The sequence below is a fragment of the Bos javanicus genome, chromosome 5 (assembly GCF_032452875.1).
Source record: "Bos javanicus breed banteng chromosome 5, ARS-OSU_banteng_1.0, whole genome shotgun sequence".
Lineage (NCBI taxonomy): Eukaryota > Metazoa > Chordata > Mammalia > Artiodactyla > Bovidae > Bos > Bos javanicus.
This window is the reverse complement of record NC_083872.1, coordinates 116,285,937-116,313,328: the sequence shown is the minus strand read 5'-3', so window position 1 is coordinate 116,313,328 and position 27,392 is coordinate 116,285,937. Positions and strand designations below refer to the sequence as shown.

Sequence of the window (27,392 nt, the reverse complement as noted above, 5' to 3'; positions counted from 1 at the left end):
CATCCGGTCCCATCATCACTTCATGGGAAATAGATGGGGAAACAGTGGAAACAGTGTCAGACTTTATTTTTGGGGGCTCCAAAATCACTGCAGATGGTGACTGCAGCCATGAAATTAAAGGCGCTTACTCCTTGGACGGAAAGTTATGACCAACCTAGACAGCATATTGAAAAGCAGAGACATTACTTTGCCAACAAAGGTCCGTCTAGTCAAGGCTATGGTTTTTCCAGTGGTCATGTATGGATGTGAGAGTTGGACTGTGAAGAAAGCTGAGCGCTGAAGAATTGATGCTTTTGAAGTGTGGTGTTGGAGAAGACTCTTGAGAGTCCCTTGGACTGCAAGGAGATCCAACCAGTCCATTCTGAAGGAGATCAGCCCTGGGATTTCTTTGGAAGGACTGATCCTAAAGCTGAAACTCCAGTACTTTGGCCACCTCATGTGAAGAGTTGACTCATTGGAAAGGACTCTGATGCTGGGAGGGATTGGGGGCAGGAGGAGAAGGGGATGACAGAGGATGAGATGGCTGGATGGCATCACTGACTCGATGGACGTGAGTCTGAGTGAACTCTGGGAGTTCGTGATGGACAGGGAAGCCTGGCGTGCTGCGATTCATGGGATCGCAAAGAGTCGGACATGACTGAGCGACTAAACTAACTAACTATTTGTAGTTGTCTTATTGTATATTTATATTTAGTACAATAATCTTTATTTTAATCTATAAAAGAATTTCTTTTAGGAAATAGTCAAGATATACATTATCAATAGGTAAAATGTTAGCCCACAGTGTAAAATTATCATGTATAAAACTAAACTTTTGTTCTTTCTAAATCTTGATCTCAATTCTTAGTACCACTCTTCTAACCAAATGAAATTCTGGTTTTTACTCATGAATCTCCTTATAACCTCTGCAGTTCCCATACTTTTATAATTACACCACCTAGATATATCTCAAAATCCTTTTCCTTTTCTTTACCCTAGATATTGGCTGATTTCATACCATCACCTCTGGCTTCGGGTGGACCAGTCAATCCATTTTCCATATGGTTGCTAGAGTGGTCTGTTTAAAGTTCACATCTCACCATCTGTCTCGTTTGCTGTCAGACAGTGCTAATCTCCAACCCCTCCACACACCCCGTCAGTCCTCAGCTGTGTTTGATCCACATTCTTCCTGTGATGACATACAAAGAGCTCTGTGATCTGCCCTGTCTAGCAGCCTCACTCTTTCCTTTCTTTCCTGAAGTACAGACACAGTAGCTAGAGCTCTAGGAGTCATCTTGGACTACAGAATGACGTTGAAGGTTGTCAAATAAGAGACACTTGACACATCACTAGTGACATACAGTGTGGATGCAAAAGTAAACTTTATTGAGAACAGCTGAAAGGCAGAGGAGCAGTGGAGCCTATGTAGTTCGTCAGCTTTCATTCTGTATAGGTGTACTTTGCTAGGCAAAAATGGCATGAGCTAAAAGTGTTCCAAGAGAGGGAAGCTTTTATGGATAGGTCAGAGGAGTAAGGTGATCATGTAGCAGTGGGCTTCCTAGTCAGGGAGACTTCTTTCTGGACCAGACACCACCTACAGGAGCTCAGTTTCCATGCCATTGCTGTTGCTGTCTCGTAGAGATCTAGTGTCTTTCCTGAGTTCAGACCTGATGAGAAAATTCGTTGCCAGGCTAACAGTTGGGAGGGAAGGGAGCCCCCACTGCCTTCCAGAACATAAAAGGCCTGTCTCCTCTGAGGGGTAATCCAAGAAAAATACTAAGGGTGGTAGAGTGGCATGAGAGGAGTGTGGGTTAACTGCAGCCAGCATATGCACACTGGAATGTTTACCTCTGTAATGGCAAAAGAGAGAGGAGCTAAGTTTTCTGTTAAATATAATTAATCTAATTCTAACTCATACTTTTGATAAGACACAGTGAAAGCCTTCACCGCCTCTGGAAGCCTGTGAACCTTCCAGGCTGGGTTGGAACACCCCAGTTTTATGCTTCCAGATTACTGTGTTTCTCTTGTCTCATACTTTCCATTGTAATGATATGTTTATATGTGTCTTTTCCTTACTAGTCTGACTCATAAGTGTGAGTGCCATATTGGACTCTTTTGGTCACTCCAGTCCCCAGTACAGAATGTCTCAAACACAGCAGGCACACAGAGTGTCTGAATCTAGGAATGAATGAGGCTCCTGTTGGCTTTTTTAAAAATTAGCTTATGTTAGGTGGCTTTAGTCCTCCACAGGCTGTCTCCTCCGCTTTGACTAATTAATTAGAAACATTTTAAAAACACTGAGAATTGCTTTCATTTGTTCCATAAAGCAAGACTATAAATTTCAAGCTGTTTTATACATTTGACTCAGTTAAAATTTGGGGTCCAATTTCATATTCATTTTAGAGTACATGGTATATTTGATATTCTAAAGTAACTAAGGCTCTTTTCAAAGAATGTCTTTGACATGTGATGTCAGAGTCTTTAAAATACAGTATTACATAATGTAAAGTATGAGATATTAAATACAAATACTCTTGGGTTTTTTTCTCCTCAATACTGAATATGTTTGGAACTAACATATAATTTTATTTTGAACTTTTTATATTGCTACTCATTTGTGCCTGAAATACAAAACAGAGTTTTGTACTTGAGTTTGTTGGCTGGTGTCCCTCATGAGCTAGTTGTCTTATAATAGAGTTCAGTAAATAGTTTTTTTTAACTACATATTCTTAGCTGTATAAGTTGGGTTATGTTATATTCTGTTTTTATCTTCTTCATGTACATTTCTCCAAGGTAAAATATTTTTAATTTTACAGACAGTAGCTCTTGATGGAACATTATTTTTAAAATCTGGAGTGATCTCTGGAGGGTCAAGTGACTTAAAATCCAAGGCTAGATGCTGGGATGAGAAAGAGTTAAAGAATTTAAGAGACAGGAGAACCCAACTAATCCAAGAATTAAAGGTAAATCCATGTTGTAAAAATTGTAGAATACTAAGTAGAGTAATTGTGTTTTTAATGTGTTTTTAAGCAAATTTCTTAGGTAATGAAAGTACCATGCCTTTAGTTTAAAGAAGTCAAATTCTGCAGAATGGAGTAAAGTAAAAAATAAAAATCTTTCCCTTGCCCATCCTTACATCTCAGTGGTATTTCTTAAACATACTTTGATACATATACTCCAGAAATTTTCTCGGTATATGCAAGTCTATGTATTAATTTTCCTGATTTGTTTTATAATAGACTTTTGCTATTGATTGTGTTTGCAACAGGCTTTTTACTTAGTATCACAACATGGACAATGTTTTCATTTAGCATATAGAGAGCTACTTTGTTTTTTGATGAGTCCTTCCTGCTACTTTATTATATAGATTTTAACCAGTGTTACTTTGGTTTTTGTTATTACAAATGAGGCAGCATTCAAATTCCTTTGGAAAGAGAAAGTAACACAGTGCCTGAGAGTATAAATCCTATGGCCACACTGCCTGAGTTTGATTCCTGACTCTCCCACTTACCAGCAGTATGATCTTGTGCAAGTTCCCTATCCCCTTCATACCTTGAACCTTTTAGAGTTACTTTAAAGATTAAATCAGCTATTCAAGATAAAATGCTAATGCCTGACAAAAGTGTAAGCACTATATAAATATTTGTTGTTAGTATACCTTTACTTATATCTCTAAGACGATTTCCTACATGTGGGATTTCTGGGTCTGAGGATGTGTGCGTTTAAAAAGTTGATAGATGCTGCTAAATTCCCATTGAAAGAAAACCTGTAGTAGAGAGTGTATGTCCCTAGATTGCAGCACTAGATACTGGCAAATATTTTAATCTTTGCCAACCTGGTAAAGAAAAACATATAATCTAATTGTTTGAATATGCATTTCTTATAACTGAGGTTGAGCGTTTACTAATATATTTATCATTTGTTTATTTACTCATTAATTTTTCTTCTGTGAACTTATTAGGCTATTTGTCCTATTAGCTACTTTAAGAATTATTTGTATAATAAGCAAATTACTTCTTAGCATGTTTGTTGTAAATATACTTTCTATTCAGCTTTTTTTGTTGGCTATATTGAAGTATAATTTATATATAGAACAGTCACCAATTTTAAGTGTACAGTTCGGTAAGTTTTGACAAGTGTATGTATTCACCACCAAAATCCTGATATACAACATTTCCATACCCACCCCCACACAATTCCTTTGGGCTCATTTGTAGTCAGTCCCTTCCCCTGGACTCCGTAGAAACTCTGGACCTGGCAGCTCAGTCTACTTTCTATCATTGTAGCTTTTTCTCACTTAGAATTTCATATAAATGGAATAATCATAAAATAGTAGTCTTCTGTTTTATGCTTTCTTCATTTAACCTAATGCTTTTGAAATTCATGTTGTGTGTATCAAAAGTTATTCCGTTTTACAATTCAGTAACTGACATTTAACTTTGTTTTGTCACACATGTATTTTTAATCTTTATGTAACCAAATTTATTAATCTTTTATAACTTCTGGATTTCAGTGTCATGCTCAGAAACACATTTTTCTTTCTGAAAATGACAAAAGAAATTCAATAATGCTTCCACCCAAAGTATCATTTATTTGAATATTATAATCCCACGCACAAATTTACTTGAAATGTAAACTTTAAGAGATACTAAATCAGGATAATGCTTTTTGATTATTTATTTTTCCTATTTAGCTTTCTTCTTTTGTTTATACAAATGATTGATTTTTGATTCAAGGAGGTGTTCTGGCAAAGTTACTCGGCTAATTTTAATCTTTTTCTATAAACATGATACCACAAACTATGCTTTGATCTAAGGTATACAAAAATTCAACTTTTAAAGATTTTACAAATTTAAGCCTAGGCACAGGGGAAGTTTCAGGAAGGTGGCAGCTTGAATGAATGTGGTTTCCTGTCCGTGTTTATACTAGGTTACCACCTGTGTGTCTCTCACCTGACCCTAGTGGGGAGTTGGGTGTGAATGAGATCTTGGGTTCTGGGAAAGGCCACTAGGAAAAGCTGAGGTAGGGCTTCTCTTTTGATCTTTGAAGAGAGCTGGGAGAAGAATCAGGCATAGGGGAATACTGAAAGAAAGGAAAGCAAGCTCAGTTGCGTCCGACTCTTTGCCACCCCATGGACTGTAACCTACCAGGCTACTCCATCCATGGCATTTTCCAGGCAAGAATAATAGAGTGGATTGCCATTTCCTTCTCCAGGGGATCTTCCCAACCCAGGGATCGAACCCGGGTTCTATCTGCATTTCAGGCAGACACTTTACCATCTGGAGCTACCAGGGAAGCCAGGGGAGTCCTGGAGGAAGGTTAAATATTTGTCCCATGTAAATATGCTTAGTCTTGACCCCCATAAGCTAAATATTAGTAGATTATGGCCCCCCCATTCCTGAGTTTGTGGGAGAAGGAAATGGCAACCCACTCCAGTGTTCTTGCCTGGAGAATCCCAGGGACAGCGGAGCCTGGTGGGCTGCCGTCTGTGGGGTTGCACAGAGTCGCACACGACCGAAGCGACTTAGCAGCAGCAGTAGCAGGGAGACCAGAGAGACATCTTTTCCTCCATCTCTGAGTGGGGCACTGGCAATTTTCTGTTGCAGTTGCTGGCCTTTGGGTGTAGAGAATATCTGTGGGGCATCTGCCACTAGGGGTGCTTCAACACGCATACCTGAACCTCAAATAGGCAAAAAAACGCATAAATGCATTTAAGGTATTCCAGGAGCCATCAACACTTGAACAAAAAACTAGAAGCATTAAAGAGATACGGAGTCTTCCCTGGTAGCTCAGACGGTAAAGAATCTGCCTGCAGTGTGGGAGGTCTGGGTTCGATCCCTGGGTAGGGAAGATTCCCTGGAGAAGGGAATGGTAACCCACTCCCATATTCTTGCCTGGAGAATCCCATGGACAGAGGAGCCTGGTGGCTACAGTCCATGGGGTCGCCAAGAGTCGGACACAACTGAGCGACTAACAGACTCAAGGAGATACAGTGTGATGTTGGCCCTCTCTGTAATGCCACGCACAAGAATATTTTCCCAGGAAAAGAAGTATGTGTTTCTAAACTATAGAATGCAATAGATGGATTGAAGGATAGGATCGTCATTGTTGGGATCCACATTAATAACCTGGAAGACAAGTGAAATAGTATCTCAGTGATGGGGAAGAATTGCAAAGATAAGAAAATAGTGAAGAAAAAAAAAGAAACGAGAAAAATAGAAACTTAGGTATTCAGGAGTCTTGGTAGGAGAAAAATAAAATTTCCAGAAATTGGAAAAGGAGCACAGAGAAGTAATTTTTTAAAAAAGAAAATGTCTCTTAAACTGAGGATCCACCTTAATTTACCAATTGAAAGGACACGCACAGTTCCATGTAGGATTAATGAGAAAAGGCAAACATTAACACAGATGTAGTTGTAATTCCCTAAGCCCTAGGTTATAGAGGCAGTGCTAAAATATGTCACCCCTGCTTCAGAAAGATTCCTTATACATTTAAAAAAATCAAGCTTGTATCAGACTATAAAAACTAGTTGAGACTAGAGTAAGAGCTGTAGGCAATTGAGGGAAAAGCACTACCTCCCAAGATACTTACAGTTCAGGAACCTGCAGATAAGCAGATGCAAAGATGATGTCATCCACATGCTCCATGTGAAAACATACCAGAGAAAGTGCTCTCAGCAGCACGTGTGTTAGAAGAGACCTAATTGTAATGAATGAACAGTGCTAACCTAACTCAGCAAAACCTGGGAAATAGAGATGGAGAGAGAAATGAATATGTCCCAGAGATCTTACCTGTGAGGAGATGAAGAATATTCTGAAGATTGTATCTTGGTGGGTGGAGGAAGTTGGGTGGGACTAGAGTGTTTAAAAGTACACTCAATTAACATGGGAACAAATAGCAAAAACAATGCAAGAAAAGAATAAAGGATAAAAAGTAAGATGGGGGAAATAAATTCTTGCTAATCAGTCATTACAGTAAACATGAGTAGATTTAAGTTTCCCATTAAAAGACCAAGATCAGACTTCGCTGGTGGTCCAGTGGCTAAGAATCTGCCTGCTGATGCAGGGGACACGGATTTGATCCCTGGTCCAGGAATTCCGATCCCACTTGCTGTGGAGCAACTCAGCCAGTGCACCACCGCTACTGAGCCCATGTGCTGCAACTGCTAAAGCCCTTGTGGCCTAGAGCCTGTGCTCCGCAGCAAGAGAAGCCACCTCAGTGAGAAGCCTGTGCCCCGCAACTGGTGAAAGCCTGCACACAGCAGCGAAGCCCCAGTGTAGCCAAAAATAAATACATAAATAAAATTTATATGTTAATAAATAAAAGACCAAGATCATCATAGCTTAAAAGGCAAAACTCAGCTAAATGTCATTTGTAAGAAATTGTCTTAAAATTGAATGTTGAAAATTACGGATGAGCACCTGGCAAATGCAGACAAAACAGGAGTGACAATATCAGACAATGTGAACCTTACGGTTAAAAATCTTCAACTATATAGTAAGCTTTCAATAAGCATTGAGTAAATTGAATAAAGAAGGATATTTAGTTCAGTTCAGTTGCTCAGTCATGTCCGACTCTTTGTGACCCCATGAGAAGGATGCTGCTAAGTCACTTCAGTCATGTCCAACTCTGTGCGACCCCATAGACGGTAGCCCACCAGGCTCCCCCGTCCCTGGGATTCTCCAGGCAAGAACACTGGAGTGGGTTGCCATTTCCTTCTCTAATGCATGAAAGTGAAAAGTGAAAGTGAAGTCACTCAGTCATGTCCGACCCTCAGCGATCCCATGGACTGCAGCCTACCAGGCTCCTTCATCCATGGGATCTTCCAGGCAAGAGTACTGGAGTGGGGTGCCATTGCCTTCTCCCATGAGAAGGATATTATGTATTAAAAAGTAAGATCTACATTTTAAACCTCTTTGCAGCACATACTACCTAAATATTTAAAACAAGATTAGTTAACAGAAATGAAATTATAATTAAGCATTCCACTGTATGTATGTCTTTCAAAATTGGACACATCTAAGTAGACAAAAACAATAACTTAGAGGAATTGGTAATTCAATCAGTAAGCTTAAATTCAGATTCTATTTCTAACACTAGCAATGTGGCTCTGAGTAAGTTACTTAAACGCTTTAATGCTTTAATTTTCTCATCAATAATAATGGATATAGTAATAGTACTATTTCATAGAATTGTTAAGAGGATTAAATAGGTTAATATAAACTATAAAACACATGCTCAATAAATTTGAGATATTATTTAAATTAGCTGTGAAACATTAAAAACTGATCATATGCTTATCCACAGTGGAAACCTCAGTAGTTTTTAAGAGATTTTTATAGATCCTTTTGGTCATAATTTAATGAAATAGAAATAGTGACCAAAATTTTTTTTGTCTACATAGAAATTAAGAAATGTACCTGTCAATAGTTTCAGGATCAAACAAGTAATCAAGAGGAAAATTACAAAATGTTTCAAAAATGGTGAACACAAAATCTGTGAGATACAGTAAAGCTATATCATGGACGGAGGAGCCTGGTAGGCTGCAGTCCACGGGGTCGCTATGAATCAGACATGACTGAGCGACTTCACTTTCACTTTTCACTTTCATGCATTGGAGAAGGAAATGGCAACCCACTCCAGTGTTCTTGCCTGGAGAATCCCAGGGACAGCGGAGCCTGGTGCGATTCGGTCTATGGGGTCGCAGAGTCAGATACGACTGAAGCAACTTAGCAAAGCTATATCAAGAGGAAAATATGTTATTAAAAAAGAAAAATGAAATGTAAGGGAATTTATTACTTTAAGAAATTGGAACCACAAAATAAGCAAAACAATAATGAAAAATTTTAAAGCTACAGTTAAATAGAAAAGGGTAAATCAATCTAAAAACTGGTTGTTTTGAAAGACTAATAAAATAGATAAACCCTGCAACTCTAATGAAGGGAAGAAAAGTAAGAAGTAATCATATACAGATTAGGAATGAGAAAATTAGAATAATTTTAAGAGAACCTTATAAGCAAATAATTTACATAGTTAAAAAATTGAAAATCTGTATGGATGATGTTCAGAAAAATATAAATTGCCAAGATTGATCAGGAAAAAAGTGGAACATTTGAAAAATTAGACAGTGGTAGGGAGTGGTGTAGTTGGCTGGCCCAATACCTAGCCACAACCTTTTCCTTCCTTGGTTGCATCTATTATAGAATCATAAAACTAAATTTGATTTCTGAAGTTTTCTTGTAGCTAGTGGTGGCCGTGTGACAGTTTTGGCAATATCAGTGGGAATGTTCGTATTGTCCTTTGCATTTTTCCCTTCCTGACTGGAATGCAGTCAAGAGGGCTGGAGGTGCAGCAGCAGTTTTGTACCAAGAGAGCAAGCTTGAGTATAAAAACCATTGTATTAAGAAGCCAACATTGTTTGTTAAAAGCCCAATATGGGCTTCCCTGTGGTAAAGAATCTGCCTGCAGTGTGGGAGCCACAGGTTTGATCTCTGGGTCTGGAAGATCCCCTAGAGAAGGAAATGGCAACTCACTCCAGCATTCTTGCCTGGGAAATCTGATGGACAGAGGAGCCTGGTGGGCTTACAGTCCACGAGCTTGCAAGAGTCTGACATAACTCAGCAATTAAACCACCACCCACCATACCCCAATATAAAATAAAAAGTAAAAAGCTGAAAATTAGATGCCGTTGTTGAGGAATTGCATCACTGTAGACTGCTTTTGTGTGAGAAAAATAAAGCCACGTTTTTTTAAGCCACTGTTAGTTGAATGATCTCCCATTGAAAACAGACTCCAGTAATGCAAAATAATGAGGCAGCTATGGAAAAGAGTGTGGCAACTCACAAGAAATTAAAAAATAGAATTATCAAATGATCCAGCAATTCTCCATCTGAGTATATATACCCTACGGAATTGAAAGCAGGGTCTGGATAATACTAGTTAATAGTATTAGATAATAATAGTATTATTCATAACATAGTACCATGTTCATAACAGCATTATTCATAATAGCCAAAAAGTAGAAGCAGCCCAAGTGTTCAATAGATGAACAGATGAGCAGATTAGGGTCTATACATATAATGGAATATTATTCAGCCTTTAAAAGGGAGGAAACTAACACATGCTACAAAAATGGGTGAATTTTCAAGATGTTATGCTACATGAAATAGAACGTGAAAGTGAAAGTTGCTCAGTCGTGTCCAACTCTTTGTGACTCCATGGACTGTATAGTCCATGAAATTCTCTAGGCCAGAATACTGGAGTGGGTAGCCTTTCCCTTTTCCAGGGGATCCTCCCAACCCAAGGATTGAACCCAGGGCTCCTGCATTGCAGGTGAATTCTTTACTAGCTGAACCAAAAGGGAAGCCCAAGGATACTGGAGTGGGTAGCCTGTCCCTTCTCCAGTGGATCTTCCTGACCCAGGAATCCAACTGGGTTCTCCTGCACTGCAGGCAAATTCTTTACCAGCTGAGCTACCAGGGAAGCACATGAAATAAGTAAATTGCAAAAAGACAAATATCGTATGAATCAATAGTCAAAATAGAGGCAGAAAAGTAGAGGACAGTTGCCAGGGCCTGGAGAGTAGAATGGAAGCTTGTTTCATGGGTATAGGTTCAGTTTTATAAGATAAAAAGAGGTCTGGAATTGAAACATGTATATTATCATACATGAAAAACAGATTGCCAGTCTAGGTTCGATGCATGAGACAGGGTGCTCAGGGCTGGTGCACTGGGATGACCCAGAGGGATGGGATGGGGAGGGAGGTGGGAGGGGGGTTCAGGATGGGGAACACATGTATACCCATGACTGATTCATGTCAATGTATGGCAAAAACCACTACAATATTGTAAAGTAATTAGCCTCCAAAAAAAAAAGAGATCTGGAAGTTGGTTGCACAACAATGTAAATGTACTTAAATACTGTTGAACTGTACACTTTAAAAATGACAAAGATGATTAATTGTATATATATTTGGTCACAATTGAAAAGATTAGGATCAGATGGGTTTACAGCTGAGTTCTAATATAATTCTCAGGTAAGCCATTCTAGATCATAGAAAAAGATGGGAACGTCTCATTTTATTTACTATAGGTAGTATAACTTTAATATCAAATATTATAAAGATAACCACAAAAATAAAACTAAAGACCGACTTCCCTTGTGAGCATAATGTGTAATTTCTAAGTTAAATATCACCACTGAGTATTTAGCAATGTAGTGATAGAAAAATACATCTGTTGAATAGAATTTGTTCTAAGAATACATGGGTGTTTCAGTGTTGCCATCAGTCAATATAATCCATTACATTTACAAATTAAAGGCAGGAGAAAAGTCATGTGATCCTAATTAGATTTTATAAAGGTCAGCTGCTGGTCCTAATTAAAGTCCTAAGTAAAAGAGTAATTTGTGGAAATTACTTTAAAAAAATAAATATCTCTTGCCCAGAACAACAGAAATAATTGATTAAATGCTGAAACATAAAAATTATTTTAGTTAAAATCAGGAAGTAAACAGATATCTCCTGTCACTGTTATTATTTAACATAGTCTTGGAAGTTATATTAATTATATTTAGGCACAAAATGAAATAATTTATATACATTTTTGAGAAGGAGAAAAACTAACCTTTTTCTGATAAGATTGTAGTTTAAAAACTACTAGATTAAATAAGGTAATGAGAGGGCTACATAAACAAAACTGTAGTTTTTCTCTATACTGTAAAAGAGCATCTAAAATGGGGAAAATACTCTACTCACAATAGAAATAAATGTAAGTATAAAGACATGTAACTATTAGAAAACTAAATCTTATTGAAGGACAAGACAACACCAAAGAAAAGACATACTATATTCTTGGGTTAGAAGTTCTCCAGTTAATATAATTTGAATGCAAGTTCAAGTAAAATATTAGCAAGGATTTTTTATTTGATAAAGTGATTCTCTAATTCTTAGAAATGAATTTCCTGAGACCAGTAAAAAAACATGTAACAGAAGAGAGTGTGGTAACTTCTATTGGAAGTTCTACTGGACAGATTAATGGAGAAAGAATAGGAACTTCAGAAATGGGCCCGGTTATATTTGACAATTTAACATACAACTGGGATGATATTTTGGGCTTACCTGGTGGCTTAGACAGTAAAGAATCACCTACAATGTGGGAGACCTCAGTTCCATCCCTGGTTTGGGACGATCCCCTGGAGGAGGGCGTGGCATCCCACTCCAGTATTCTTGCCTGGAGAATCCCCATGGACAGAGGAGCCTGGTGGGCTGCAGTCCATGGGGTCGCAGAGTCAGATACGACAGAGTGACAAAGCACAGCACAAAATGATATTTTAGTTCGGCGAGGAAAGAAGAGATTAGTAAATGGTATTGGACTTCCCTTGTGGCTCAGCTGGTAAAGAATCCGTCTGCAATGTGGGAAACCTGGGTTGGGAAGATCCCCTGGAGACGGGAAAGGCTACCCACTCCAGGATTCTGGCCTGGAGAATTCCATTTACTGTATAGTCCATGGGGTCGAGAAGAGTCAGAAACAAGTGAGCAACTTTCACTTTCATTGGCACATCTAGGGAAAGTTAATTTTGTGCTCCATATTATGACATGTAAAAATAAATTATGGGTAGATTGAAAGCTTAAATTAAAAGTAGTATTTAAATGAGGATAAAAGCCATTATATAAAATTTTTTAAAGTTTTAAATGAAGACTGTTGGTTCTATACTATCAAAGATTTCTATAAATTGATTTGAAAAAGCCACGATAGAAACATATAGGCAAAGGAGGGGTTTAGGCAGTTCATAGAAGAAATCCATATGGCTAATAAACCTGAAAAAATGCTCAATATAGAATATAGTACTCAGGATTACTTCATGCATATCAATAAGAGTTGGGGAAAATATATATGCTAGTAGACTTATAAAGAAACACATACTCATATATCATTTATAAAAATATGAATGGTTAAAGCTTTGGAAGAGCAGTTAGTACCAGCTAGTATAATAAGAACATGAAGACCTTTGACCTATTGATCTCACGCTGGGGAATCTATTGCATAGAAATAAAAACAGCAGTATTTAAGGGTACACACAGAAGTGTGTTACTGCAGTGCTGCTTGTGATGGCAAAAACCTGGAAACAAAATGAAAGACCATCATTAAGAGAAGAGTGAAATAATTTTGTTACAGTCACACTAGAATAATATACAACCATTGAAAGAATTAATTTAGAGCTTTATCAGCTGACTTTTGTGAGTAACTGAATGAGTAAAGCAGGAGGTAGAAAAGTATGTCTAATGTGATTCTAAAATTGCAAAACAAGACTGACAAAAACATATAGGTGAGTATGCATGCACATGTTTTTATATACAGACTTGAAGTAAAAATATAGAAGAACATATATGAGGGATTTATTTGGTTGGGCAATAGGATAGGTGAAGAGAGAAGGAAATGGGTGAGGCAAGGATGCACTAAAGAAAGGCAGCAAAGACCACGTGGTCTCATTTACGCCATTTATGTGCCTTGGGCAGAACGTGCACTCCCCATTCTTCATTTTCGTGCCTGTTTCCTGTGACGACATGAGAGAGTTTTCTGAGGAGCCTGTATGGCGTCTTGGTTACTCCAGATGACTTATGCACTTAGTTGCCCCATCTTTTATCAGAAGAAGGGAAGGTAGAGTTGTGGATATGGTTACGTGTAAAAAGCAGTGACTTATGATCTATCAAAGTACTGTGAAAAGTGAAAGTGTTGTCTATTATAAAATGTTACTAGATCTCCCTTTCTTTTTAGGATTTAATGAAGATAGTGCGCAAGGAAGCAGATTTGAAACAAATACAGGCTCTAATACAAGGAACTACTACACGACTCAAATATGCACAAAGTGAACTAGAAATCATTAAAAAGAAGCACCTTGCTGCTTTTTACCGGGTAATTTACATAAAATTTGATGGAAATTGGGACCAAGGCATAGAATTTCAGGAATTACATTTATAAAGCACCATGTAATTTTTATACTTTCCCTTGTGATTGAGGTATATTATAGTCCTTTAAGTTACTTTATTTTTATGACTTTATTTTAATGTTGTTATTCAGTTGTACGTGATTTACCTTATCTCACAGAGTCTCTTTTTTTTCTGAAAGATACCTATCATGTTTTTGGCTTTACTATATAAAGCTAAAATAGCCATGTTAAAAAGATATTTTTCTTTTTTATAATCAGGAACAATCTCAGCTACAAAGTGAACTACTAAATATTGAATCTCAATGTGCCATGTTGAGTGAAGGAATCAAAGAACGACAACAAAGAATTAAAGAATTTCAACGAAAGATAGATAAGGTTATGAGTGATATATTTATTACTAAATGGCATGTGGCTTGGTTCTAGACCAGATACCAAATTTAAGGCTTCTTCAATATGTGCTAAAGCAAAGTTTGATAAATGCTAAGTTTTATTGGTTTGCCAAATTAATTTCCTTATATGGTATTAATTTCCTTGTATTCCTTGTATTTTTTGAGACCCACTATTGCTCATCTCAGGGGCGATGACTACTAGTACATGGTTATTCTCTTCAGCTGTCCAGCCTCTCCTTGTCCATTGTAAAATTTGCAGTCATTTTCTTTCTTCCACTGCCTAAGAAGGAAAGAACTTTTCCCCTTGTCTCATCTTTTAAGGTTGTGTATTCACTCAGTAATTTTGTCTTGAACATTTATTATATGCCAGGCACAGCTGCTTGGCTCTAGGGTACCAAAGATATGATCATCTAGCCTCTGCTTATAAAGTAGCAGGAACTTTCTGGCTTAATTCATTCCACTGTTGCTTATCTTTAACCTTTAAAACACTGTTTGTCACACCATCACTCAGTAACTTTCACCCATTGCCTCTAGTTCTGCCTTTTACCACATGATTTGAAACTACCCTTATGTTGCCCCTTAATTATCCTTTTCCAGGTTAAATATCCCTAATTACTTATTTATTCATATTTAATATGAATAAATAAGACCAGTTCTGGTAACCAGCCTCTGTTGTCAGTGCCTAGAACAAAAAATAAATTGAAAATACTGTCTGACCAGTACAGAGTACCCTGGTTTGTCAAATTATTTGGCACACAGAAACATAATTTTACATGACTTGGATTATCTCCTTATACAAAGTATAGATTACTGTTACAGTAGTCATATCACTTTCATATTTAATTTACATTCAACTGAAGTCTGAAACTTCTTTATATGCTGCTGCTGCTGCTAAGTCGCTTCAGTCGTGTCCGACTCTGTGCGACCCCAGAGACAGCAGCCCACCAGGCTCCCCTGTCCCTGGGATTCTCCAGGCAAGAACACTGGAGTGGGTTGCCATTTCCTTCTCCAATGCATGAAAGTGAAAGTGAAGTCGCTCAGTCGTGTCCGACTCCTAGCGACCCCAGGGACTGCAGCCCACCAGGCTCCTCCATCCATGGGATTCTCCAGGCAAGAGTACTGGAGTGGGGTGCCATTGCCTTCTCCGTTTTCACATGTCCTGTTGCTAAAACAGGTCTCTCTTATCCTATAATTGTGCATAAATGCCAGGCTTTAAAAATCTTTGCGACCCCATGGACTGTAGCCTGTCCTCTGTCCATTGAATTAATTCTCCAGACCAGAATACTGAAGTGGGTAGCTATTCCCTTCTCCAGGGGATCTTCCCAACCCAGGGACTGAACCCAGGTCTCGTGCATTGCAGGCAGATTCTTTGCCTTCTGAGTTACCAGGGAAACTCTTAAAAATATTAATGTTAAATGTTATTTTGTTGGATTTGGCTTATTCTAGTTTTTCCAAATTTTCTGAGTGTTAATTCTATGCTTTAGTCCTCTTGGTTTTATATTATTTAAGAATCTATGAAACGAATCGCCAGTCCAGGTTTGATGCAGGATACAGGATGCTTGGGGCTGGTGCACTGGGATGACCCAGAGGGATGGTATGGGGAGGGAGGTGGGATGGGGGTTCAGGATGGGGAACACGTGTACACCCGTGGCGGATTCATGTTGATGTATGGCAAAACCAATACAATATTGTAGAGTAATTAGCCTCCAATTAAAATAAATAAATTTATATTAAAAAAAGAATCTATAGTATTACTCATAAAGAATATTTTCTGTATTTATGTAGAATGTTATGTTTTGGTATGGCTAAAGTAAACATTCCAGTTTTGTATTAAACTCTTCATAAAGCCAAATCACTTAAAAGGCCACCGTGAACTTTCTTATTTTGTTGTAGAATAAGAACTCTGAAAATAGGTAAGTGTAGTTAATTAAAGAGAAAGCACCAACTTTACAGAGTAGTGATGCTTGTCGGAAATAGTCTGTCCTAATCCAGAAAATCTTGGTGGGAAAAACATAGATTTAAGGATTGTCTATATATTTTTGTAAAATTGATTATTAAACCATTTGGTTTTAAAATAATTTAAAAGGTTGAAGATGATATTTTTCAACACTTCTGTGAAGAAATCGGTGTAGAAAATATTCGTGAATTTGAGAACAAGCATATTAAACAGCAACAGGAAGCTGATCAAAAAAGGTATTTTTATTAAAAGATGTTGGTAAGCAATTATTTATATATAAATGTAACTATTATTTAATAATTTAAAGGAATTATGCCTGTCAGTCAGTTCAGTCGCTCAGTTGTGTCTGACTCTTTGCGACCCCATGAATCTCAGCACGCCAGGCCTCCCTGTCCATCATCAACTCCCGGAGCTCACTCAAACTCAGGTCCATCGAGTCAGTGATGCCATCCAGCCATCTCATCCTCTGACATCCCCTTCTCCTCCTGCCCCCAATCCCTCCCAGCATCACAGTCTTTTCCAATGAGTCAACTCTTTGCATGAAGTGGCCAAAGTACTGGAGTTTCAGCTTTAGCATCAGTCCTTCCAAAGAACACCCAGGGCTGATCTCCTTCAGAATGGACTGGTTGCATCTCCTTGCAGTCCAAGGGACTCTCAAGAGTCTTCTCCAACACCACAGTTCAAAAGCATCAATTCTTTGGCGCTCAGCCTTCTTCACAGTCCAACTCTCACATCCATACATGACCACAGGAAAAACCATAGCCTTGACTAGACGGACCTTTGTTGGCAAAGTAATGTCTCTGCTTTTCAATATGCTATCTAGGTTGATCATAACTTTCCGTCCAAGGAGTAAGCGTCTTTTAATTTCATGGTTGCAGTTACCGCCTTTATTTCAGTTCATCAAGAAATAGCTAATAAACATTGCTATTTTTATAAAGAGGTCTAATTCTTTTATTCCACAATTTTTAAAGAGAAAAAGCACAAATATACACAGTAAGAGAATGGGGAAATAATTACACACACAGTGGTTATTAAAATGTACTTAGTTCTCTGTTAGTATCCATGTATGTAGATAAAGTTGTATAACCTTTCTATAAACAAACAGCTTCAGGCCACTTGCCGGAAAAGAGGAGGATATTCCCTTCTATTTCTAGCTTGCTGAAATTTCTTTTATTATGAGTGAGTGTTGAATTTTGTCAAATGCTTTTTCTGCTATCTGTTGGGATAATAATACTGTTGGAGTTTGGAGGGAGGTGGCTTATTAATATACTAAATTACAGTGATTGATTTTTAGAATATTAAACCAACTTAGCATATCTAAGATGAACCCCACTGGGTCATGTTGTATTATTCTTTTCAAATATTTTTGGATTGACTCATTAAAATTTTAGTGTGGATTTTTATATCTATATTCATGAGAGTATTGGTCTATAGTTTATTTTTCTTGCAAATACTCTTTTTTATATTTTTGTATCAGGTAATGCCAGACTCATAAAATGAGTCAGGAATTATTCTCTCCTCTGTTTTTCATGGAGAGTTTTTGTAGAATTTTATTATTTTTTTCCTAAAGTTTGGTAAATTTTGGTAAATTTTGCAAGTGCTACCCACTTTTCTTTATGAAAATATTTTTAAAGTTACAAATTCAGTTTCCTTATTGATATAAGGCCATTCAGGACATCTTTTTCCTTGAGTGAGCTTTGGTAGCTTGTGTATTGAAAATAACATTTGTGTATTTCATCTGAGTTATCAAATTTATTAATATAAAATTATTAACATTTCCCCTTTCATCCTTTTCAGTTTCGTAGGATCTGTACTGATGGCCCTTTCATTCCTGATATTGCTAATTTGTTTTCTTTTCTTCTTGATGTCTAGCTAGAGTTATATCAGTTTTATGGTCCTTTGTAAGACCAGCTCTTGGCTTCATTGATTTTTCTCTATGGTTTATCTGTTTCTATGTAGTTGACTTCTGTTCTTAACTTCTTTATTTCCTTGCTGCTACTTATTTTGGGTTTAATTTACTTCTCTTTTTTCTTACTTTTTAAGATAGAAGCTTGCTTTATGTATTTTACGCTTTTCTTCGTTTATAATATAAGCATTTAAGCTGTTTATTTTCCTTTAAGCACTGCTTAAGCTCCATCCCACTATTGCTGGTATGTTTTATTTCATTTTCATTCCATTTAAAATATTTGTTAATATTCTTTGTGGTTTCGTTCTGTGATCTATGGGGTGTTTAGAAGTATTGTTTAATTTAACAGAAATTGTTGTGATGGGGGAGGATTTAGATATGTTTCTGTTACTGATTTTTATTGTGATAAGAAATATATTTTGCATTATTTAAATCCTTTTAAGTTGATTGACACTTATTTGATAACATGGCATGTATTATATCTTAATAAATATTCTGTGTGCTCTTGAAACGAATATGCATTGTTCTATTGGGTAGAGTATTTTCTGAGTAACTTTTAAGTCAAGTTGATTGGTGTCTTTTATGTACTTACTAACTCTGTCTAATTGGTCTAGTGTTCCCTAAGAGAGGAGTTTTGAAATTTCCAAGTACTTTTGGATCTGTCATTCTCTCCTTCCAGTTTTCTCAGTTTATATTTCATGATGTTTAAAGTTTTGTGATTAGGTGCATTCATGTTTGGGATCATTATGTCTTTTTGAGGAATTAATCCCTTCTCCAGAAAGAATGAAGAGGCTGGGCCAAAGTGGAATCAACACTCAGCTGTGGATGTATCTGGTGGTAAAAGTAAAGTCCAGTGCTCTAAAGAACAATATTGTATAGGAACGTGGAGTATTAGATCGATCAATCAAGGTAAATTGGATGTGGTCAAGCAGGAGATGGCAAGAGTGAACACTGACATTTTAGGAATAAGTGAACTAAAATCAACAATAAAGGGTCAATTTAATTCAGATAACCATCTACTACTGTGGGCAAGAATCCCTTAGAAGAAATGGAGTAGCCCTCATAGTCAACAAAAGAGCCCAAAATGCAGTACTTGGGGCAACCTCAAAAGCAACAGAATGATCTCAGTTGTTTCCAAGGCAAACTACTCAACATCACAGTAATCCGAGTCTATGCCTCAACCAGTAATGCTGAAGAACCTGAAGTTGACTGGTTCTATGAAGATCTACAAGACTTTCTAGAGCTAACAACAGAAAAAGATGTCCTTTTCATCATAGGGGATTGGAATGCAAATGTAGGAAGTCAAGAGATAACTGGAGTAACAAGTAAGTTTGGCCTTGAAGTACAAAATGAAGCAGGACAAAGGCTAATAGAGTTTTGTCAAGAGAACACACTGGTCATAGCAAACGCCCGCTTCCAACAACACAAGATGACTACACATGGACATCACCAGATGGTCAATACTGAAATCAGATTAATTATATTTTTTGCAGCCAAAGGTGGAGAAGCTCTAGCTTAGCAGAAGCTCTAGCTTAGCAGAAGCAACCTGGAGTTGACTTCTGCTAAGCTCTAGCTTAGCAGAAGCAACCTGGAGTTGACTCAAGCTCAGGTGATGAGCTCCTTATTGCAAAATTCAGGCTCATCCTTGAGCAAGTAGGGAAAACAACTATGCCATTCAGGTATGACCTAAATCAAATCCCTCATGATTGTATGGTGCAGATGACAAATGGATTCAAGAAATTAGATCTGATAGAGTGCCTGAAGAACTATGGATGGAATTTCATAACACTGTACCGGAGGCAGTGACCAAGACCATCCTAAAGAAAAAGAAATGCAAGAAGGCAAAGTAGTTGTCTCAGAAGGCTTTACAAATAGCTGAGAAAAGACGAGAGGTGAAAGCCTAGGGAAGGATATACCCAACTGAGTGCAGAATTCCAGAGAATAGAAAGGAGAGGTAAGAAAGCATTCTCAAGTGAACAGTGCAAAGAAATAGAGGAAAACAACAGAACGGGAAAGATGAGAGATTTCTTCAAGAAAACTGGAAATATCAGTGGAACATTTAATGCAAGGATGGGCACAATAAAGGACAGAAATGGTATGGACCTAACAGAAGCAGAAGAAATTAAGAAGAGATGGCAAGAAGAACTATACAAAAAAGATCTTCACGACCCAGATAATCACAATGGTGCAATCACTTACCGAGAGCCAGACATCCTGGAGTGTGAAGTCAAGGGGCCTTAGGAAGCATTACTACCAACAAAGCTAGTAGAGGTGATAGAATTCCAGCTGAGCTATTTCAAATCCTTAAAGATGGTACTGTTAAAGTGCTGCACTCAATATGTCAAAAATTTAGAAAACTCAGCAGTGGCCCCAGAACTGGAAAAGGGTCAGTTTTCGTTCCAATCCCAAGGGAAGGCAATGCCAAAGAATGTACAAACTACCATACAGTTACAGTTACTTCACATGCTAGCAAGGTCATGCCCAAAATCCTTCAAACTAGGCTTCAGCAGTACATGAACCGAGAACTTGCAGATGTACAAGCTGGATTTAGAAAAGACAAACCAGAGATCAAATTGCCTACATTAGTTGGATCATAGAGAAAGCAAGGTAATTCCAGAAAAACATGTACTTCTGCTTCACTGACTATACTAAAGCCTTTGATTGTGTGGATCACAAAAAACTGGAAAATTCTTAAAGAGATGGGACTACCAGTTGACCACCTTACCTGTCTCCTAAGAAACCTGTATGCAGGACAAGAAGCAACAGTAAGAACTGGACATGGAACAACGGAGTGGTACCAAATTGGGAAAGGAGTGTGTCAAGGCTGTATATTGTCACTCTGCTTATTTAACTTACATGCAGAGTATATCATGCAAAATGCTGGGCTGGATGAATAACAAGCTGGAATCAAGAGTGCCAGAAGTAATATCAATGACAATATCAATGTGCAGATCATACCACTCTAATGGAAGAAAATGAAGAGGAACTAGAGAGCCTCTTGATGAAAGTGAAAACAGGAGAGTGAAAAAGCTGGCCTAGAATTCAGCATTCAAAAACTAAGATAATGCATCTGGTCTCATCACTTCCTGGAAAATAGAAAGGGAAAAACTTGAAACAGTCACAGGTTTTATTTTTGTGGGCTCCAAAAATCACTGTGAATGGTAACTGCAGCCATGAGATTAAAAGATGCATGCTCCTTGGAAGGAAAGCCATGACAAACCTAGGCAGCATGTTAAAAAGCAGAGACATCACTTTGCTGACAAAGGTCCATAGACCGAAAGCTATGTTTTTTTCATTAGTCATGTATGAATGTGTGAGTTGGACCATAAAGAAGGAGAGCACCAAAGAACTGATGCTTTTGAATTGTGATGTTGGAGAAGACTCCTGAGTGTCTCTTGCACTGCAGGGAGATCAAACCTGAATATTCATTGGAAGGACTGATCCTGAAGCTCCAATGCTTTGGCCATCTGATGTGAAGAGCTGACTCATTGGAAAAAACTAATGTTGGGAAAGATTGAGGGCAGGAGAAGAGGGTGACAGAGGATGAGATGGTTAGATGGCATCACTGACTCAATGGACAGGAGTTTAAGCAAACTCTGGGAGATACTAAAGTATAGGGAAGCCTGGACGTGTACACCCCATAGTGTCGCAAAGAGTTGGACATGACTTAGCAACTGAACAACACAGTAAATATTACTCTCTTTTCGTTATTACTGCTGTTGTTGCCTTTGTATTAGTAGTATTTAGCACAGTGTCTGATACAATTAGTGCTTTAAAGTGTTTCTTATATGAATGATTCTATTAGCAGGTCATGTGAGGGAGGGTAGATGGAGAAAGGATGAGCTACAGTTGATATTGGAATTCTTTTTTTTAAGATAGGAGTTCTATTGATTTATAGTTGATATACAGTATTATATAGTTACAGGTGTACAGTGTAGTGATTCATAGTTTTCAAAGACTGTACTCCATTTGTTATAAAATACTGATTATATTCCCTGTGTTATTCAGTATATCATTGTAGCTTATTGTATACCCACTAATTTGTACCTCTCAATCCCCTCCTGCTATGTTGCTCCTTTCTACATCCCTCTCCTCATTGATAACTACTAGTTTATTCTCTGTGTCTGCTTCTTTTTTGTTATATTCACTAGTTTGTTGTATTTTTTTGGATTCCACATATTAGTTATAGCATATAGGATTTGTCTTTGTCTGACTTACTTCACTTAGCATAATACCCTTCAAGTCCATCCACATTGCAAATGGCAAAATTTTGTTCTATTTTATAGCTGAATAGTATTCCACTGTATGTATATATATACACATACGCACACATATATATATATCACATCTTTATCCATTCATTTGTTGATGAACATTTCATTTGCTTCCATATCTTGGAAATTCTAAATAATGCTGCTATGAACAGTGGGGTTCAGTTCACTTCAATCGCTCAGTCGTGTCCGACTCTTTGCGACCCCATGAATCGCAGCATGCCAGGCCTCCCTGTCCATCACCAACTCCTGAAGTTCACCCAAACTCACGTCCATCAAGTCGGTGATACCATCCAGCTATCTCATCCTCTGTCGTCCCCTTCTCCTCCTGCCCCCAATCCCTCCCAGCATCACAGTCTTTTCCAATGAGTCAACTCTTCTCATGAGGTGGCCAAAGTACTGGAGTTTCAGCTTTAGCATCAGTCCTTCCAAAGAACACCCAGGACTGATCTCCTTCAGAATGGACTGGTTGGATCTCCTTGCAGTCCAAGGGACTCTCAAGAGTCTTCTCCAACACCACAGTTCAAAAGCATCAATTCTTCGGCGCTCAGCCTTCTTCACACTCCAACTCTCACATCCATACACGACCACAGGAAAAACCATAGCCTTGACTAGACGGACCTTTGTTGGCAAAGTAATGTCTCTGCTTTTTAATATGCTGTCTAGGTTGATCATAACTTTCCGTCCAAGGAGTAAGCGTCTTTTAATTTCATGGCTGCAGTGGGGTGCATGTATCTTTTTTATTTAGAATGTAAATATGTTTTATTTACATTCAGTTTTTTTTATATGTACCCAGAAGTGAAAGTGCTGGGTCATAATGGTAGTTCTATTTTTAGTCTTCTTTTTTTATTTTTAGAAATCTCCATATTGTTTTCCGTAGTGGCTATACCAATTTACATCCCCACCAAGAGTGTACCAGGGTTCCCTTTTCTCTACATCCTTGCCAGCATTTGTTATTTGCGTTCTTTTTAACAATAGCCATTCTGACAGCTGTGAGGTGAATTTGATTTGTATTTCCCTGTTGATTAACAGTGTTGAGTATCTTTTCGTTTATCTGTTGGCCATCTGCATTTCCTCTTTGGAAATATGTCTATTCAGATCTTCTGCCCATTTTTTCATCAGTTTGGTTTTGAGTTGTTTGAGCTGATTGTATATTTTGTATATTAACACCTTAGCAGTTACATCACTTGCAAATATTTTCTTACATTTAATAGGTTGTCTTTTCCTTTTGTCAGTGGTTTCCTTTGCTGTACAAAAGCTTACAAGTTTAATTAGGTGCCATTTGTTTGTTTTTTGCTTTTATTTCCTTTGCTTTAGGAGACGGATTCAAAAAAATATGGCTACAATTTATGTCAAAGAATGTTCTGCCTATGTTTTCCTCTAGGAGTTTTATGGTTTCTGATCTTACATTCAGGCCTTTAATCCATTTTGAGTTTATTTTTGTATATGGTGTTAGAGGATGTTCTAATTTCCTTCTTTTACTTATAAAAGAAGTCCAGTTTTCCCAGCACCACTTACTGAAGAAACTGTCTTTTTGATACTGGACTTCTTTATGGGGAGTTTATGAATCTCGCATAGTAGGAAAGTACATCAGGAAAGAACATGTTCTTGAACTCCCAAGTTTGGAGTTTGTGAATGAACTACTATTTGAAAAGATTAATTGACTAAATAAAATAAACATATGAATTGTAACTTAAAGAAAAAGATAAGGAAACTATAGATTGTAAAGGATTTAAGAAACGCATTCATATGCAGTATATGAATCCTGATTCAAACAAACCATTTTTTTTAAACTAATGAGAATCAGGAAATTTGGCAAAGATAACACTTTGATATTAAGGTTGTTATCATTTCTACCTATAGAAGCTTATGGTTATGTATTTAAAGTCACTTCACTTTCAGAGAAACATTAAAATATTTATTGATGAAATTACATGATGTCTGAAATTTGCTTTAAATAGTGATGGGAAGGAGTAATAAGTGGGATTATAGGTAAAAGAAGATGGACCATGAATTACTTAATTAGAGTTGGGTAATAGCTGTATGGGAATCCATTGTAGTCTTTTTTTTATATTTGTGTTTGAAGTTTTCCATAATAAAAACAAAAAATTTTTTTAAAAATTAAAGGATGACCCAGAGGGATGGTATGGGGAGGGAGGAGGGAGGAGGGTTCAGGATGGGGAACACATGTATACCTGTGGTGGATTCATTTTGATATTTGGCAAAACTAATACAATATTGTAAAGTTTAAAAATAAAATAAAATTTAAAAAATAAATAAAAAGGAAAAAAAATTAAAGGACTCTGTTTACCACTTGTATTATACTAGATTAGAATTTGAGAAACAAAAAACTCGGCTTAATATTCAACTTGAATATAGTCGTAATCATCTGAAGAAGAAACTGAATAAGATTAACACATTAAAAGAAGCCATCGAGAAAGGTAGAGAAGACACTGATCACCTAAAGAAGGTAATGAATGATGCGTGACCAAAGTGTCATTGAAATGATGACTTTCTTTGATGAATAAGTGTTGAGTTCCTGAAAAGCTCTAATAGTGATAGAAGGTGGGGAAGGGGTACAGATTTGAGAAATACTTGATGTAAAATCCGCACAGCTTCATGACTTTCTAGATGTTGAGAGGATGGTTCTGAATTCTCATTTGGGTGATTGGTGGATAGGAGGAGAGATTAAGGAGAGAAAATTCTGGACCTGTGGAGCATGACTTCCCTTTGTGACATCTAAACAGCAATTTCCGACAGATAGTTAGTGAGTACATGGATAACAGGAGAAGTCTAGGCTGGTTTATTGGAGTAGATTGAATCCATTATGTAAATTCAGAGAGTAGGCAGCGAAGAGCGGGGGAGCAAGGATGGAGTTCTGGAAGGAGTGGTTGCCTTAGTTATGAAGACAGCCACGATCCCCAGCGTGTGAGGAGAAAGGAAGTGAGCAAAGTTAAAGTGAAAAGGCTAAAGTTAAAGCCAAGAAGGTAAAGTCTGGTAGGAAGAATGTTTTCACTGGACAGTGGAAACAGAAGTCAGATGACAGCAAGCTGGGAAATGAATCCAAAGTGAAAGAGAAAGGTAGGTAGTGATTACCTGGTAGTGTAAACAGGAGTGGGTCACATTCTACAGTGGAGGCTCTGGCAGCATGCAGGACAGGGTTTGTCTTGGAATGACTGGGATGGTTGTATTAATAATAAAATGACCTGTTGGCCTTATTAATATAAAAGATGGTAAGCCTGTAATGTGAATCATCTCCATACAGGTTGAAGAAAATTGTCTGAAAATTGTGGATGAACTCATGGAAAAACAGCAGCAACTTAAGGATGAATTTGTCACTCAGAATACCAACGTTGAGAAAGTCCAAGCTCAAATTGAAGAGGAACGAAAGAAGTTTTTGGCCATTGATAGGTGATTAAAAGTTTATCAAGAGTTTAAAAAATGTTTACCATCAATTTGAAATTTATTATAGAAGTTTTATTATTTGAATATGTACCTTTATGTGGCTTTTGGTCTCCTATTGCATCTGTCAAGCATTGCAACTTAGGGGAAAAACCAAGAGAGGTGGTTAGTTGTTTAGAGTGTATAGTACTTTTAAATGAGTAAAGAGAAACCTATACAAAGTGTTCAGTTCAGTTTAGTCGCTCAGTCATGTCTGACTCTTTGCAACCTCATGAACTGCAGCATGCCAGGCCTCCATGTCGTCCATCACCAACTCCTGGAGCTTACTCAAACCCATGTCCACTGAGTCGGTGATGCCATCCAACCATCTCATCCTCTGTCATCCCCTTCTCCTCCCGCCTCTGGTCTTTCACAGCATCAAGGTCTTTTCCAATGAGTCAGTTCTTCGCATCAGGTGGCCAGAGTATTGGAGGTTCAGCTTCCTTACCATAAATCTCCTTGACACCAGTCCCTTCCTGTTAGGAAGGCCCTGCTAGTCTGTATGACAGCATAGCGAGTGAGGTGTCGAATCTGGAGCCATACTACATGGTTCCAGGCCCTAGCTCTGCTGCTTATATATGGTGCCTTCATTTTCTTATTAGTAAAGTGGGGATGGTAATAGTGCCTATGTCATAGAACAGTTGTAAGGATTAAATGAGTTCATATGGTTCTTAGAACAGTACCTGACATTCAATGAGCGTGTATTTGCTGTGATGATGATCAGTAGCACTTTGAGTCCACTGGCCTGTTGAACCAATGACATCTGCTCTCCTGTGTGATTGACACAACCATAAGTGAACAGGTGCAGTGAGTTCTGTTTTTGCTCAAACTCTTGAATATTTCACAATGTTCAAAGTCTTAGTGTTTCAAAATGCTGCCAGAAAATTCTTTGTCTAAGATTTTTGAGTGGAATTTAGTTTGTTTATGCATGATTTTTTTGGCTCATACTTAATTTAAATAGAACCACATCTCTATCATCAGATTCTTGAAAACCATGTAATTCTTAATTTATTTTCTTTTATTTTTAGTTTTCTGGGTCTTCTTTAAAGTCCCCCCTTTTGTTTCAGCTGGTAAGACTCCTAAGCCCTCATTAAGATAGAAGGCCTTACATTAGTGGTGGTGATGGTAGTAATAAAGTTTAGACTATTAGGTGTGTAATGACTTAATTGGTAAGACATTTATCTTGCTAACAGACACTTTCTCTTGGTTTGAGGTTCTAAAATGTAGAACTTACATTGAGAGAGATACACCTTGAAAAATTGTACAGATTTAAAAATAAGGTAACTGGAAGAGCACTGTATTGTTGTTAGCCTGAGTAAAGTATATTATTGGAAATGTTCCCTTGGATTAAATAATTATATTCGTGGCCTTTGTCAGGAGTGTTAAAGTTTAAATTACAAGCATTCATGGACTAACTCTGCAACTTAACAGCACTTGAAAGAAAAAAGTTTTTTCATGTAAATTTATAAACATGTTTTTCTTCCTGATGGAACTTTATGTAA

At 37.5% G+C, this 27,392-nt stretch overlaps 1 protein-coding gene across 2 annotated transcripts in view; it reads left to right on the top strand.

Moving 5' to 3' along the window:
- The window catches only part of SMC1B (structural maintenance of chromosomes 1B), an 82,283-nt gene that overhangs the window by 35,125 nt on the left and 19,766 nt on the right, over positions 1-27,392 (top strand). For both annotated transcript variants that reach the window (XM_061418839.1, XM_061418838.1), the window contains exons 12-17: positions 2,796-2,942; positions 13,755-13,892; positions 14,185-14,301; positions 16,402-16,508; positions 24,778-24,919; positions 25,715-25,860. In XM_061418839.1, the coding sequence (XP_061274823.1) occupies positions 2,796-2,942; positions 13,755-13,892; positions 14,185-14,301; positions 16,402-16,508; positions 24,778-24,919; positions 25,715-25,860 (797 nt within the window). The remainder of the gene's footprint in view (positions 1-2,795; positions 2,943-13,754; positions 13,893-14,184; positions 14,302-16,401; positions 16,509-24,777; positions 24,920-25,714; positions 25,861-27,392) is intronic.